The sequence below is a fragment of the Rhinichthys klamathensis genome, unplaced genomic scaffold (genome assembly GCF_029890125.1).
Source record: "Rhinichthys klamathensis goyatoka isolate OS25496 unplaced genomic scaffold, OSU_Roscu_1.1 h1tg000530l_1, whole genome shotgun sequence".
Taxonomy (NCBI): Eukaryota; Metazoa; Chordata; class Actinopteri; order Cypriniformes; family Leuciscidae; genus Rhinichthys; species Rhinichthys klamathensis.
The window spans coordinates 739,610-757,638 of NW_026607006.1; the positions used below are offsets into that span (position 1 = coordinate 739,610).

General features: G+C 37.8%; 1 protein-coding gene across 1 annotated transcript; it reads right to left on the reverse strand.

The window, feature by feature from the left end:
- Nucleotides 1–11,344: 11,344 nt before the first annotated feature.
- On the reverse strand, nucleotides 11,345–15,003 carry LOC130073199 (uncharacterized). The gene is made up of 5 exons (XM_056238669.1): nucleotides 14,767–15,003; nucleotides 14,391–14,538; nucleotides 13,722–13,831; nucleotides 13,009–13,304; nucleotides 11,345–11,417 (listed from the first exon to the last, which is right to left on the reverse strand). The coding sequence occupies exons 1-5, from the start codon at nucleotides 14,923–14,925 to the stop codon at nucleotides 11,345–11,347; spliced, it is 786 nt and encodes a 261-aa protein (XP_056094644.1). The 5' UTR covers nucleotides 14,926–15,003.
- Between the last annotated feature and the right edge of the window lie 3,026 nt (nucleotides 15,004–18,029).

Consider the following 18,029-nt stretch of genomic DNA (forward strand, 5'->3'; position numbering starts at 1 on the left):
CACAAATGTACATTCTCCTGTAAAAAAAAAAAAAAAAACCCACTTCTTTACATCATTCAAGAAAGAAATTGAGTTTTATATTGAAATCCGATTTCTATGAAGGAAAAAGCAGGAAAACTTTTGAAAGTGTTTTAGTATATGTATACATTAAGCTCCTCTAGTGTGCTGCTATGTCATTTAAGATGTATTTTCTACACAGCGCATAGGCTTTTTAATTATTTATTTATTTTATTGCAGAGAATGGGAACATACAAAAGAGTAAACATAATATCAACCACAAACGGCGCATAGGCTTCGTAACGACAGGTGGTATTAACATTAAGTGACATGGCATCTGACGCACAGAAGCCAATGACACATGTCGCTATGCTTAGTGACACATCCGGTCTTCAGTGCCAGTGGATGGTGGCATGTGCCACGGACATTATCGCGACACACTGACACAACAGCGAGTCGCGGAACATGTCACTGTATGTTCTGACACCTCCAGTAGTGACTGACAGATGAATTGAGCAGCTATACTGATGTAATCGTGACACCAAAATCCTACATAAATAGCCTAATTTAGTGATATTTTATATATACACACTTTGTCAAAAAATAATACCCCTTTATTTACAGGGCCAAACTGGACACAATATTAAGTTATATCTTTAAACAATATAAATACAAGTAACATATGGTAATAATAAATAAACTAATATAAAATAAAAATTCACATTACATATTATCAAATAAAACAATATTGTTTTAAACAATGTAATAATACTGGAGATTAACAGAGATTACTACCTGGGTAATCTAATATCGACATGGCTCCAGGTTCCCATGTTTTGTCTGCTTATACCAGTCATGTAAGTTATCTGATCATTGTACTAGTTATGCAGCGCTTAGCTTGGCAAGTTTGGTATTTCGTTCCCACTGCGTCTTAGCTATGCAGCTTTGAGTAAACCTATGAAAGAGGACGTCTCTGGTTACTGGTGTAACCCATGTTCTCTGAATAGGGAACGAGACGCTGCGTTCACTGCCAAACTCCTCGCGCTGCCGACAAGCTTCCTTTTTCGGCAGAGAAATCTGAGGAGCAGATGATGCGCGCGCTAATATAATACGATGACGTGAGCGTCGGGGCGGCGGCCGCGCCATCAGCCAATGATTAGAGTGAATCGTGATTCTATATGGGCTTCAGACAATCGTTCTGACGCGTAATTTTACACGTGAAATGCAGCCAAACTTTGGAGCGTTTTGTCTTCGGCATCTACAATAATCCCCTCGCTATCAGCAGACGCTTGAGCGAGCGAGCGAGCAAAAGCGCGCATGTGAGACAGAACAGACAGTGCTCCAATAAACCGTATAGTGCTTGCACGGCGGAGAGAGAGAGGGGGAGAGCGAGAGACTTTGCGTGTGTCCGCCTTATACCACAGAGACTCAGGCACCGAAATCTTCGTTCTTATTCGGTCTGGTTACTACCGCTTACGTCCGTTTACCGTTACGTCGCGTTTCGGTACCCAACCCTACTTAAAGGTAGCCTGGCTCCGCCCTCCTACGCACTTCCGCTCAATTTTATTTTCCTTCAGTACTACGTCTGGGATTGTGCTGTAGACTTTGGTTTCCAGAAATAATTTTTTTACCGGTCCAATCAGCGAACAGAGGGAGTGGCTGAGAACGATGACGTTGATGTAGCGCGTCAGTTTGAGTTGGAGTTCAGTAATGGCAGCGGAGAAAGACGTGAGAAAATCTATTCGGTCCGTTGTTGCAAAACTGCCGAATATCCAGAAGTTAAAGCCCGAGCAAGATCAATGTTTGCTAAGTGTTGTTGGTGGCCATGATTCGGGAAAAGTTTAATTTTCCAGCTCACTCCGCTAGTGGTGAATGAGTTAGCTAAGGCGAACGATAGGATGCAAAGCCGATAGTTGTTGTCGTCTCTTCTTGTTGCACTAATGGAGGACCAAGTGAGGGAGGCAGAAAGGTTAGGAGTTGGTGCTGGGCAGCTCGGCGTGCACGATGATCACTGTAACGTTACAGCATTTGCGGCAGATCCGAAACGACCGCAGCGGCGTATTGTTAATGATTACACCCAGCTTCGACAGTTGATTGAATACATCACTGTCATTAGTGTCAAATATACATTTAGAATTTAGAATTGTTCCTTGAACTCTTAAATTCGATGAACAAAACATGCAGCTCTCTTTGACAGACATCTTATTCTAAACATAATCCTCTGATCATTCGGACTTGTTTTTTTTTATTGCTTAAAACAATACACAAGTAATAACAGAAAACATAATACAAAAACAAACAAAAAATAATAATAAAAACAAAACAAAAATAAAACAGTAGGGGGATAATATAAAATAAACATGAACAAGTTAAGAGAATTACATGACACTGAAAAAAGGAAAATAATTACAAACAGATAATGTTTTTAAGGCTTTTTTTGTTCTCAGACAACTTAATTGAAAAGAGGTATTTTTTAAAATTCTTTCACAAATATAAGAAAGAGAGGTTTAGCATTTAGATATTTAGATTTATGAATATGGAATTCGGACTTGTTCTTTCCAGCCGGTTTCGGCGCATGACATACGTCACGACCACACGTTAGCGATTGGCTATGGCAGATCCTGAGTGACGCTGGGCAGATCCAATAGTTTTGAACTTTAACAGAGAACCCGCCTACAAGGAAGTAAACGTTTCTCAATGGAGCGAGGCCAGACTCTCTGTACAAATGAAATGTACGAGAGTCTGGTAGAACCAGGCTAACTTAAAGGCAATTTCAGTTCAAATTTCAATTTCAATTTCAGTTTTTGTCAAACAGCAACCCCTAGAGACGCTGGAGTACTTGTATTTAACGTTACTGTCGTAAATAGAGCATCACAGTCCCGCCCACAGCCGGTGCCGGAAGTAAGAATTCAATACAATTTCTCCATTGACAGTTGGGGTATAAGCCATAAAAACGTAACCATACATGGTAGACTTAAAACCACCTACGGCTGTATTAAGCGATTGTATATGCTCATATAAACGGCAAAAGTTCATGGGGCACTAACCTTGTTTTAAGATAAATGCCTTTTATTCGCGATGTCTTGGATAAGTACTTCATTACCCACAATCCTGAACAATCCCACAGTGATGCACCTGATTGGTGGAAGTCGTGTAACTGTCTGGTTAAACCCCGCGAAGGTCCGTGAAGACTGAAGATCGTTAACCCCTTAACGCCTGAATTTATATAGCTGTATATAAAAAAATGTTTTATGTGTGTTTTATCAATTATCAATTTCACTTTTGCACAACAAATAAATCGAAATTTTGGTATGTTGCAAATTTGCAACAGTGGGCATAATGGTCAAAAATAAGATAACAAAAAACACAGTAAAATAACAGTGAAAAAACAATGTTTTATTTATTCACCCTTTTTTTAAAAACTTATTTATATAAATCTGAAACAGCAGGTATTTAATAATAAGAATTATGACCACTTTCATGTCACCAACACAATATACACAAACGTTACTGTTACGGCTATAGGAAACATTGCATTAATTTGAATTGTAGATTGATTTGAATTGTAAATTAAGTTTTCAAATGTATGTTGCTGAACCTGAAAGAATGAGAGGGAATGCACAGAAGCAGTTCTTTGTACTATAACAATGTAACATAACAATGCTACTCCATTCTTTAATTATTGAAGGAGCAGGGGCCGTGAAACACCTCTTGGGTAGCCCCAGGGTTAACCTCCACACACACACACACACACACACACACACACACACACACACACACACACACACACACACACACACACACTCGCATACATACAAACACACACATGCACGCATTCACGCACACGTGGACACACATGCATGCATGCATACATACATACACACACTCAGGCATGCACGCACGCACAACAATGTAACATCACTGCTGCTCCTGTTGCTCTCTTCATCCCCTGGCTCGGGAACACATTCGCCATCGCTGCCCGCATCTTGGTATTGAACCTCCTCCTCACTGCTGCTGCTCCTCACACCTGCAGGGGTCAAAATTAACTTTTAGAAATGTGAAAATCTATGGATAATCTATGGATAAACTGGCGAAATTCACTAGCCATTCAATAGGAAATCAGCATTTTCAGTCTAAAATCTAGTACCAGCCAACATAAAAATTAACCAGCATTTGGCTGGTGCTGGTGCTAATTTTGAATCCTGATTCACCTGGCTTGACAACATTTTCCTGATCACTGCAGCTCTCTTCATCACCTGGCTTTTGAACATATTCCTCATCGCTGCCTGCACTATCGCTGAGACAACTATCCTCACTTTCCTCTGGGGGAGCTCTAACGCGAGGTTGCGCATTTACGCGCTTGCCGTAAAACACGGAAGGTTTCATTCGGATCTGCATAAAAATAATTAGCTTTTGTATTCATATCCTAGCATGGTGTACCCCAGCATGGTGTCTGTATACAGACTATTGAAAATAACTAAGCAAAATACAAAGGATTACCTAGATAAGCTGTCACGAAAAGAGTTTTTCTATATAGCGCTGGTTAGCGGTCAGCATTAGGCTTATGGACCACTGTCGCTAATATACAACAAAGCGAAATATTACAATAACTTCAAAAATACTTGTCACACATATTTCACCTCATTACGTCGAGTGTATATGCACACAATAAGCAGGTGAGTATTTTTTATCTTAGCACAACTTACCTTATATACACCTCAGGATCAAACTTTCCCGACTCATATCCATAACTTTGCGTCCGGAGTAATCCTCGTGAGTAAACAGGAAATAAGTCCGTCACTATGCGGTCCCACTAGAAACAAGTGCTTGTCGAAGGTTACTAGGTCCTTAGCGAATATGCACTAACCGGCATTGGGGGAATGCAGACGTTATCTCGGTTGGTTGATTGAGTCAAACGGTTTGTCGCATATTTGTGACAGTGGGCGTTAAGGGGTTAATAATAAAATAAAATAAACCTGTGTTGCGTTTTTGCGTGGTACACTTATCAGTGCAATCATGATCTCCTTGGCTGCCATGTTGGCTTTTTTCAAGGAGGAAAACTAAAGTGTTCAAAGGGAGGAAAACCACTTCAAATCGGGTCATGTAGTTGAGTGTAGCGTGTCCAAGGGTCAGCTTGTGGGTTTTGTAAGGGCCAGCATGAGGGACAAGTTGTGGTGAGTTTTGCAGGGAGGTTGGTAACGTTAGTTAGCATTATCGTTCACTTAAGCTAGGCTACTGTAGCTACTGTAGATTCGGTTACGAGCAAGTAAAATATTTTAAACTTTACCAGTATGGATATGCGAGCTTGATAGTGTGTACTAACAGCCATGTTAATTGTTTATATTCATACTGATAAAGTTAGTTATTTTATTACTTGTGATTCTGACATGATGTCACTACATGCACTGCGCTCCTCTCTGCTCGGCGCTTGTAAACGCGTCCGACTCTTCCAGCTGAGCGAACGGCCGGGATCGCGCGTTCATGTGTTTTGGGGGCGTGGCTTTGGAAGGAGCCGAGAAGGGAGGGGGTGGGAGTTAATGGAATAATGAGCTGTGTTTATTGCAGTCCTGAGAGGACTACAGACACTCGATTTTTAAAATTTCTTTTCCAGATTACTTACATTTTAATTATGGATTGATATATAAAGACAGTTTAAACAAATTTGGAAAAAAGTATTTTTGGGGATTTTTACCTACCCTGCCTTTAATAAACTGAATATGATGGTGGTCCAAGAGCAGACCATGCACCGGTCCATGCATCAGACCGGTGGCGTGGCGCACTTCCTGGTTTGCTGACCATCACTTTTTAATTTTCACTTGTTGTGGATATTAAGAAAATACATTAAATGTTATTCAAATTAAGGATGAACTATAACTTCATGAATAAAATGAGCATGGACCTCAACCTGTCCTGTCAGCAGAGTGTCCTGTGTCATAAAGGGCTTTGAAATAAACACACAAACTACACACTGAACACACATGCTAAACCAGTGGTCACCAACCTTTTCAAGCCTAAGATCACATCCCAAGTCCAAATGTAAACCAAGATCTACCACTTGCAGAAAATTATGAAAAAACAAGGCCACAATGTAGTTCTACTTTGACATTCTTTGTTGCCTGTTAGTCACTAGCAAAATATTTATTTAACTATACAAATAGTATATAACTATACAAACTGTCAACTATAATTCAACATTTTCAACAGTAATATAACATTGTTAAGTATATCCACAGGCTTATTACTCATATATAAACACAATAATCAGTCAATTACAGGCCTAAGCCAATAATGTACTGTTTCTTTTTCCCTTTTAAAACATATTTCAAACACTTCAAAATGGTAAGTGCAACTAGCATACAAAATATTATGACAACAGTCATCCTTCAATTCTACAAAAATATTTTCACACAAATTACAGACCTACTACTATTCATTACCTCAATAATCAATCAATTACAGGCCTAAAATAATCATGTACAGCACTGATTTTCTTTCCCTTTTCCAACAACATAAAACACAGATTTCCTTTTAACAATATAGCCAACACAGGGTTTTTCCTGGCTCAAAATGATGCGGAGTTGGTAAAATCGTAACACTAGGGGGGTCCGGGGAGAAAATTATGTACATTTTAAAGATAAATTCATTAATCTGGTGCACTTTGAGTCACTCGAATCTGTTGTTAAAAATAAATAATAATCCACCCGCAAACCACCCATATTCTTTGATTTAGATATCTGAATCTGATCATCACATTACAATTGTTCAATTAAGCATGATAATATGGTAACATATCACACTGAAGTAGGCTGATTTAAAATGAACATTTATTTAAATTTAAAGTTCTTCTTTTGGCAAAATTACATTTCCTTTATAGCCTAAACAGAGGCTTTAGCCTACTCCCTTTAACCCTTTATGACCTGCCATAGAACAATTCCACCAGAGTATATCTTTGTATTTTTACATGCTGTGGTGTCATTCTTTTGAGCATTTTCATATGCCATACATCAAAATAATCCTTACTCTCCCAATTTGAAGGCTATGTTTGTAAAAAATCAATAGTAACTAGATAAATATCTCAAAAGTGCAATAAACAAAAAGAAAAACAATTTTAATTATTTATTTTTTACATATTTTATTCAATACAAAAAATGGATAAATGTCAACCTCAAACTTGTCAATGTGAAAAACGTACATAAATCAATTTACATAAATTAGTTTTTAAGATACACTCATTCAAAAAAAGGGAGGGGAAATGCCATGTAAAATATTCAATTACATTTGTGGTCAAACAGATAACATTTTGCTTTTGAATATTGATTGAACATTGAATTGGTTAAAATATAAAATAAATAGATGAGCAGACGTATAGTTCATCATCATCGGACGCAATTAGAATTTCCAAAACCTCCGCGTCCGTGTACTTTCGTTTAGACATAACGTTGCGTGCGTGCGCGCACGCGTGTGTGTGTGTGTGTCAATGTGCTTGTATTTGTGAGTGTCTAAAGGAGAAAGAAATGATAAAATAAAGCAATGGTAAAAAGACAATAACGATAAGAAGGAACATATAGCAAATGGGAGTCAAACGGGAGTCAAACGTGTGATTTTTTTCCCCCAAACCACTTTAGCGGAAATCCCGCCCTGCAGCCGATTTCATTGGTTTAGGTTACAGTGACGGGTAGGTTTAGGGATCAGTGCTTGGTGTAGGCAATCTGTACAGTGATTGACATGAGCAATGAAAACTTTAGAATCGGCTGCAGGGCGGGATTTCCGCTGAAGTGGTTTGGGAAAAAAAAAATCACGCGAGTCAAACGCATGGTCAAATGACGCAGCTTGTGACGTCACAACATGCGACACACCCGGGGGTCATAGTGCACAGAACGTGATACGTCAATGAGCCATCGGAAGACGTAACTATCAATCGCAGATCTAAAGAACATGTGTGCAAAGACGTGCAATGCATTTTTGTGGGTTTTTTTTTGTAAACGCATATTACGCAGTTTGTACAGACTGATTAGAGGGTGAAAACAACGCAACATGGGCATGTTGGAGGCTTGATCTGAACATGTTACATCTCTGGTTTTGTATGCAAAAAGAATGATTGAGCTAGCAATTTGGTTTCAGTTTCTATAGGCTTTTAAACAGACACACGCAAACGGGAGCGCCGGCGCTCCCGTCGGTCTTAAGGTGATGATACACAGGGCAACTTTTTGAGCAATGTTGCTGGGCAATCTTGCCGAGCGATTGTTGCTTGGGCACTTTCCCATTGAAAATGGGCAATACATTCCTATCTGGATAATTTAGATCGGTCGTGGGCCCTGTGTCTTATCTGGTTGCCCGTTGACGGCAACATTGCCCAGCAAGATTGCTCAAAAAGTTGCCCTGTGTATCATCACCTTTAAAGGGTTAAACTTAAATTGTCAATGTTTCATTTTTGAAAACACTCTTATCGGAATAATTTTTTGTACCTTTATAAAGGGCATTTTCCCCCTAATTTTATTTAATGTATGCTCTAAATTTCATTTCAAATTCTTACATTTTATCAATACATCAATTAAAATAATAAGACACTAGGCTGTTAGCAATCAAATTGAAAAATTATAACTGTGTTTAAATGAGATTATGAGATTGTTTTGAAATTTTTTTGAATATACAAATAAGGAATGTTGAAAAGAATGATACTTTGAAACTAAACCGCCAGTAGGAGGCGGCAGGCGCCCGTCTTATGAGCGAGTCATTGAGTCATTCATTCAAACGATTCGTTCAAACGGCTGATTTATTCAAAATGAGGCGGTTTAATAATGGGTAATTGAATCTTTGACTCAAGCGATTAGGTCAAAACGCTGAATCTATCGGTAATGGATCATGGATGCTGTGAGATGCGCTGGTTCTGTTGTTTGGAACTATTTTTGCTGCTGAAACAGAACAACAACAGTCAGCGTCTAAAAATGTAAGTAACTTTAAACTTAATTTTAACTATTTGTTTATTGAACTGTTATGAAATCAATATCTTGGTTTCAATCGCGATGGCATTCACAGGAAAACAGCACTCTGGTCGTGTGTAGCCTATAACGTTATATTGTTTCTTAACTATAAATTTGACAGAGGCGGCCGCCTCATAATTGTCTATGCAGGAAAAACCCTGCAGATGACTACTCCCTCACCGTTGTGCCGGTTGTGCCATCGTTTCGTTAGCTTGCGTATCGTTAGCTTGCCTTGAAGAGCTTGATGTGAGCGTAGTGTGAAGTGGCCTTGTTTATACCATAGACTGTAAAAAGGTTTATACTCGACGCGTCCGCATGAGCCAAAAATGACGTCATTGTAACGGCGCGCACGCCTCCGGATCCCCTAGACACCATTTACTACACACAGTAGACTCACACATGGTGCATTTTTAATTAATAAGTAATAATGAATAAAAATATTGGTGTTTTTTCTCTGATTTTGAAAACTCTTCGCGATCGACTTAAAATGCTTCCAAGATCGACTTGTCGATCGCGATCGACGGGTTGGTGACTCCTGTGCTAAACCATCTCATTAAACAGATTAATGTCTTTTCACAAAATAATTGTAATATTCTTTCTTTCTTTTTTTTATTTTGTTTGAAGTCACTGGATGAATTTTACTAACAGTCTTTGTCAGGATAAAACCAATTACTCTCATTGTCAGTTAAGGTCGAGTGCTTGTTTTGAGATTGGCAGTGAGATGGCTACAGCAGATGGCATGAAATTATCCATTATACAATCATCTGACATTCACCAGCTAATGCCGAGTTCAGACTGCACGATTTTAGCCCCGATTTTGGCTCGCCGACAGGTTTTGAGAAATCGCCGACAAATGCCCGAAAACACAGGCAAATCGGTGCTCGTTCACGCGAGTGACAATCACGCAGTGTGAATGAGCAAAGACGTGATCTGAGAGAATCGCCGACAAGTCGCCGACGCCCGTGAGATATTTGGCATGCTAAATATCTGGACCTGTCGGCGATTCACAATCCTGCTGTGTGAATGTGTTCTGACTGAAAACTACATCGGCGATGACCTAATATTTGGAGTTATAGACCAGAATATCAGTATTTTAATAGATAGGCCTATATTTACAATTATATCAAACAGAAACAAAGCACAAACGTTTGCATGACCAGCAGCAACAGCAGGACATTTGCAAAATAATTTATTTACCCCAACTCTCTTTGCAAAACACAGTCCTTGCTCCCCTCGTCTTCCCAACCATTTCCTGCATAAACTTTTTTTTTCTTTTTTTTTTTTGCTACAAATCAGTGCACATACAAATTGTAGGCTATCATTTTTAATAACAAATTCAGTGTCGCGTGAGAACTCCGGTCTCACGCACGCGTGATCTTCCGTTATTTCCTATCACTTCTCGCGTTTGTTTGGTTGTGAAACGTAGTTTGCGGACCAGGCAGAAGTTGTCGGCGATTCTTTCTTTTGTAAAGTCATGCAGTGTGAAACCTCCTGTCGCCGATCCATCGTGCAGTGTGAACACAGCAGCAACTGAATGTTACCCCAGATAGTCATGCAGTGTGAAAACAACAGTGACCCGATTATTTTGAAAATCGTGCAGTCTGAACTCGGCATAACACAAACAGAAATATCTGTACACCTTTCAGCTGTGACAATATTCTAACATGAGATTAAATCAATGAATGAATAAACATATGAATAACAATGTAAAGTGTGTTGCATCATTTCAGTTTATTTAGAACCATCACATTGATGCATTAAACATATAAATGAAGTTGTCACAAATTTGTGAAATAAATAGGTGGTTGAGTGTGATTTTTCATTATTTCTCTTCTCTTCAGGTTTCCACTGGTGACTCGGCAGATGTCACCTCTACCTCCTGTGAATGTCCTCATGGACAGGCCCGGCCCGTGGCATAGGCAAAATGAGTGAACAAGTGAATTTTTGTATTAATTGTTTTTTTACTAATACTATTTTAAAACCATTAATTCGAAATACTACAAAATAAAGCAAAACAACAACACAAAAACTTAACTAAGTCCCCCGACTCCGGTCCGGCGCATCAATCTTCCCCCGCCCAGCGAGTGCTTGAAGTGTGTCAGAAACAGAGCGCACACGATCAGTTTACTGTATCTCGCAGGCAAGGTCTCCCTCTCTCTCCGCGCTACCCGGTTTGGCGCTGACGCACATACAGTGTTCTGTCTCGCATGCGCAGCTCTAGATTCTAGGAGATTTGAACTAATTTACGTGTCGTGTTGCTGTTGTATCAGTCAGATCAGCGTAGCACTCAATAATCGGGACAAGAGAGGTCCCGATCGGGACAAATAAATTAGGCCCAAAAATTCGGGACAGTTGGCAACCCTAACTCAAACACTCCCGTAGAAACGGGCCAGGCAGCTCGCGCCAGGTCTAGACACGGTGAAAGTTACCTCATTGCTGCTGAAACAGAACAAAAACAGTTCACATTAAAGAAGACATTTCGCAGTTTCATTCATGTTGAAAACATGAAACGTGCCAAAATTTTGTGGAAGATTGCTGCCATCAACTCCCAAGCAAACACTTTTGCTTGTGCTCAATGAATAGTTTGTGCATGAATTACATTTGGACGATGACATCACTGTTTTATCCAGAGCGGCTATATATAAATTAAATAAATTCATATTTTTTTACAACAAAATAAACCATCACTGAACATACTTAAGCTTGATTATGACACTATTTTCTTCTAGATCTGCTGTACAGGAGAAGCAAACTTTGTTGCATTATTTTCCTGTTATCACTGTAAAGCTGCCTTGAAATTGAAATAATCTGTATTGTAGGCTAAAAAGCATCATATAAAAATAAAGGGGACTTGACTTGAATGCTAGATGTAATGCTCTTGCTATATACATATATATATATATATATATATATATGACTAAATAATCACCAACACAATGATGGGGTGAAATGAGCTGTAATGCATGGGGCACACTGCAAAAAATGCCTTTCTTGAAACAATCAAGATTCACTTGAATCTAGTTAAAGTGAACTAAAATCAAGCAAAAAAATCTGCCAATGGGGTAAGCAAAACCGACTTGATAAGAATTCTTGAAAATAGCATAAATATCTAGTCACTGATAAATGCAATTGAATCTTAAAACTAGACAAAAATGCTTAAAACTATGCAGTTTTTACTTATTATAAGAAGTGAATAATAAATAAATTTAGCAAAAATTGAATTAAAACTAGAATACTTTATCTCAAATCTAATCACTAATATACTGTTGGTCTTAAAACTAGACAAACATGCTTAAAACTATGCAGTTTTTACTTATTATAAGAAGTGAATAATAAATAAATTTAGCAAAATTTGAATTAAAACTAGAATACTTTATCTTAAATCTAATCACTAATATACTGTTGGTCTAAAAACTAGACAAACATGCTTAAAACTATGCAGTTTTCACTTTTTTTAAGCACTGAATATTAAGTCATTTTAGTGAAAATTGCATTAAAACTAGAAAATTTGACCTTAAATTCAGCTTATTTAGATTTTCTTTAAGATGTGAGACCTAAAAATAGATAAATATTCTTGAAACAACCCAATAAAGAAATATAGTACAAATATATACATTTAAATGAATAATCAAACAACATATTCAGTTTTGCTGAACATTTATTAAAGAACATCCTCTTTAACAAATGGAGCATATAAAGCAGGTTGAACTGATTCATAGGCTATTCAACTGACACTTGAAAAAACAAAAAAACATGGCACATCAACAGCAAATGTTCTGCATAAAAAAGCTATGCCTCAGTCTGTAAGCTGCATACACTGTATAACCTCAAACAGTTTTAAACAGCAATTAGTTTAATGCATGCATTGCAATAATACAATTGATTTAAGAAACACTGAAAAAGCAGGGAAATCTCATAATAGCACAAATCAAGTTCAAATATAATGGGGAACAAAACAAAAAATAAATAACAAGAAAATACTCCATCACTACCTCAGCCATATAGGTTTGCAACTATTTATTCAACAAACATTTTCCATTCATGAATGGCCTTTTTATAAGAGGGGGTTGCATCCTGCTCATGGAGGACATCTACCAGAACTTCTGTTTGCAACACAGACAAGAGTGTGGCAATACACTTGGGATAGGTCAGGTGGAATGCATAGTAATATGCCAGGAGGTAGAGAAGCCCCTCGTGGAGCAAATCTTTCTCAAAGGTTACAACTGGAGTTGTACCGGCAACCACCATGCAGTTCTCCTCACCAACCAGCAAAACAGGACTAGAAAGCACACGCCGGTGGACGAAGGTATCAGGGTCCTCTGAGGGCTAGAAAACCAAATATATAAATACAGAATTTAGACTACAAACACAGCAAAAAAGCTAAATAAGTAGTCAAGTCACCTTCATTTATATAACACTTTTAACAATATAGACTGTTTCAAAGCAGCTTTACAGTGATAATAGGAAATTAAAGTAACAGAGATTGTTTTGGCTTCACAGCAGCTCTAGAATAAAGTTATTGTCCAGTCCATTTGCATAACAACAGCGTTTGGTAAAATAATGTTTGTTTGTTCCAATGACAGCTATTTAATTAACACTTTGAAGTCCCAGAAAGGCATGAAAGACAACATTAAAATAGTCCATGTGACTACAGTGGTTCAACCTTATTTTTTTTTGAAGTGACGAGAATAGTTTTTGTGCACCAAAAATACAAAATAATGACTTTATTCAACAATTTCTCACCGTAAGAATGTGGAAAAGAGCCTCACTGATTGGGACCACTTTCTTGGGTACTGCAGAGCCAGATGGGAAGAGCAGTGGCAGGGCGGTAAAAACAGCAATGGCATGTTCAACTAGTAAAAAAAACACACAAGAGAGGAGATCTATATTGATATGTGCTAAGAAATGTAACACTTTATAACAAGTATAGAGTAATAAAGTACTTGCAAATCATTAGCAAACTCTTAGTTTATAATTAATTCATAGACCATATATTGTAGTATCTACATTGCTAATATTTCAATAGGCTATATACAAATAGTGAGTTCATTGTCACTGTAATTAACACAATTATTATTGTTTAATTAGCTCATTGTAAACAAATATTTGATTGGTTATTAGGAGTAAATTGTTCTCTTTAGATTGAGAAAGGAAAATGGAAAATGTAATTAAGTGCTTTAAACCAACCTTTATTAGACATTAATTGCGTTCATATTCAGTGTTACTTAAAATGTTTACAAATACATGTAAACAATAAAATACCAATACAGTGAGCAGTTAACTAATTAATAGTTTGCAAATGATTTGCAAGTACTTTATTACTGTAGGCCCCTTTTTATTATAAAGTGTTACTGAAATTAGGTGTGGGTATTATCTATAAAGAATCAATCAATCAATAAAATACAGCTTTACCTCCATTTAATGTCCTTGGAGGCTTCATGACTTTCTTCATGACACCATAAAACTGAACCTTGGAGTAGAAGGTCTCCCACCTGCCTTTCACCTCAGAAATGTATTGGCAATTGTTTGGCTCAATGATTCTCCGCAGTTCATCCATTGTCTGAGAGAAATAATTATTGAAAGTGATAAGAATCATCAACCTGGAGTGCGTTTCCCGAAAGCATCGTTATCCAACTATGATCGCAATTTCCATTAAACTCTATTCGTAACGACGGAACTTGCGACCATAGTTGGCGAACGATGCTTTCGGGAAACGCACCCCTGTATGTCTGCAGTTAGGTAGATGATATGTTTTACATCAGTCTAAACTATGCTTCAGATTACTCACATGGTCCAGTTCTTTGAAGCACGGGTATGCCTGTAAAATTTGTGTGGGTCTGTCTTGCTCCTTCAAGGCATTTGAGTCAATGAAATTTCTTCTGGACTGGAACTCCAGGTCTAATAGATGAGTTACAGCAGCTTTGTTTGGCTTCTTTGCTTTGTACATTTCTCGTAGAGTCCTGTAATGTCGTGCCTGTGTTTTCTGGCTGTCAAGGCTGTTGTCTGGACCATCGGCTATAATTCAGTCATACAATATAATTAGAATATATCATTAAACAAGATGCACAAAATCAACAATTCAAGGATGTATGCCACATAAAAATAAATAAGGCAGAATTAGGCTTTATATTACCAAATATTATGGTATTATTTATTGCAAAAATTATATACATTTTATAGTAAATTTGAATGTACATACATGCTTCATCGATGCTGTCATTGTCTTGCCGTGGGGTGCTTGATTTTGAAGGTGGGGATAGATGAAGTGTTGATGCACTGGAATCAGCATCATAGTCACTTGCCACTGCAGCAGAAGGTTCTTCGTCCAGACGGGCTCTCTTGGAGGGAGGGTGTTGGGCCTTCACAGGACTTCGGATATTTGAAAGTCGCTTCATGAGCTTTTTGGCAACAGTGTCCTGTACAACAGAACAAAAGCATCAATGAATAGTTTTGAAACAATGTTAGCAGAAAATATGGAGCTAAAAGAGTCTCAATAAAGATAAATGTACACTACATTCACATATGCACACACAGGATTCATAAATACACACACAGGATACACAAATGTGCACAAAATTCACAAATGCACACAAAAAATTAAAAAAGCACAGAAGATTCACAAATACATACAAAATTCAGAAATACACACACTAGGGATGTTAACGATTAATCGGCGATCGATTAATTGCCGATAATACATTTAATCGATAAACCTTATCGATCATCGATTAAGCAGGTTCATGCGCGTGCGTGCTGCTCAACCGCGAAACATGTAAAGCGAGCGCCCGGAGTTATGTTTGGGACTATTTTACACCTTCATCATGACTATAAGTTTGCGTGTGCATTCGCAGCCTTTTGTTTTGTGAAAATGTAAAGTTGTAATAGTTTATTTTGTGTACGCCTATCTATATCTGATTTAACGTTATCTCATATTGGATGCATTTGGTTAAGAATTGATGCTAAAACGTGATCTTTAGCGTGCGCAGCTCAAACGGCAATGCACGCCTAATAATGACTATTGGGACTGTCATATTACATAACATTATAAAGAGAACAATATTGTAATAAAACATTGTGAATTATTTGGGTTAGTTGCCGTGTCGCGTTGTTCCAGGAAGAGCACGTCCACAACATGAGTAGTTCTGAATGGCACGTAAGTTAACTTAGTTCAAGTTCACTTGTGCATTCACGTCATTTTGTGCAGATATAATTTGTAATATTATGTTTATTTTGTATATATCTGATTAGTAATCTCATATAGGATGCGTTTCTTTGTGTTAAATAACGAGCTAGCAAAGTGCTCAACGGTTATTCATTCAGCGCGTGCCGCTCAAGCAGCAATACATGACTAATAATAACGATGATTAATTTGGGTCTGTCATATTACATAACATGAGAACACTATTTTATTAAATTGTTGTGAATTGATTGGGTTTAGTTGCCGTTTTCAGTGCGTTGTTCCAGGAAGAGCACGCCACAACAGTCACACATTCTGACGCACGCATCTGAGGCGGCGTTGGTGACACGCGTTGTATTAGTCGTTATATTTGATTATTAAATAATTAATTTAATTTAATTAACAATTTCATCGAAACCATTCTCATTAATTTGGTGAGGAACATAGCGTATTTTAGCAGGATTTGCAGACCCTGTCATGCTATTGGCCATATGCCACTGCAGCAGACGCATATTGCAGTATTAAGGTTAACGATTAATCGATCGTTAATTTAAACGACGATCGATCATGGTAATTTGTGAAAATTGACATCCCTAACACACATAATTCAGAAATACAAACAAAATGTTGGAGACACACAGACTTATCTTCAATGGCACCATTTATTTTTAAGTATTACAGCTGTATCTTAATGGCATCTTTTTATGAATGAAGGCCAGTGTCACTAATATTATAGCTATTGATGTCTCGATTGCCACTTCCCTACTGAAACAACCGTTTTTTGGGGTCGACAGCTTATAAAAAAATATTTCTGGGTTATTTAGCTTGTTTGCTGTACACCTTGTCACATAGCAGCTTTTAGACATTGTTTTGTTTTTTGTTACAAGGAGGCAGCCTCTCGCAATGCAAAGTCAATGGAGATGGTTGGATTGGCCTAAATACGCTCTGTCTCTATGCATATAGCGCTGTGTGAACGCGTTCATGTGATTGGCTGATAAGTAAACAATCCCCCACGTGGGGTGTGTTCTTGTGATTGGCTAAAACAAGGGAAATATCTGATTGGTTGCAGATCATTCCCTTTTAAAAAAAAGGTATTTGTGTGTCGAGCCAAGTCAGGGGAGTCTCAAAATTCACACACAAATGCAGTGAAGTTCACAGACCGCAAGCAGTTTGTATAGATATATTTGTGTGTGCATCAGAAATACATTTCTGAATCTTGTGTGCATTTGTAAATTTTATTTGCATTTCTGAATTGTGTGTGTATTTATGAATTTTGTGTGCATTTCTGAATTTTGTATGCATTTGTGAATCTTCTATGCTTTTTAAATTTTGTGTGTGCATTTGTGAATTTTGTGCGCATTTGTGTATCCTGTGTGTGTATTTATGAATCATGTGTGTACATGTATGAATCCTGTGTGTGCATATGTGAATGTAGTGTGTGCATTTATCTTTATTGAGACTTTTTTAGCTCCATAGAAAAACATGCTTTAAATATAAATATTCAAGTAAATAAAGTCACTTACCCACTCGTGACTGGATCCAGTTGACTTATCTTTTATCATAGGGTAGTATTCCACTAACCGCTTTGCCATGGCAAGAACTTCATGTTTAGTGGGGTATTTGTAGTCATCTGAAGAGGCTCTTGCAATTGAGATCATATTTGTCATGGTATTTCGGATGAGCCGGCAGAAGAGCTCCTTTGATAAGGTGACTTCATCCTCTTTTCCAAGACGCTGCTGCTCAAAGTATGCGCGTCTCACGTGTTGTAGTTCACTATCAGTGAAGAGAACGTATTCTGGGCTGGGTAACTTCAAAAACTTTGAAGTGCTGGGGTCATCTCGTTTTGAACTTTCATTATGTTCATCATCTGCTGA

Bases quoted from the DNA above. Each gene is read 5' to 3' on its own strand.
- LOC130073199 (XM_056238669.1), bottom strand. From the start codon at position 14,925: ATGTACAAAGCAAAGAAGCCAAACAAAGCTGCTGTAACTCATCTATTA. The intron at 14,539-14,766 runs GTGAGTAATCTG...TATTTCTCTCAG, and splicing joins GCTTCAAAGAACTGGACCAT to ACAATGGATGAACTGCGGAG. The intron at 13,832-14,390 runs GTAAAGCTGTAT...TTTTTTTACTAG, and splicing joins TCCAAGGACATTAAATGGAG to TTGAACATGCCATTGCTGTT.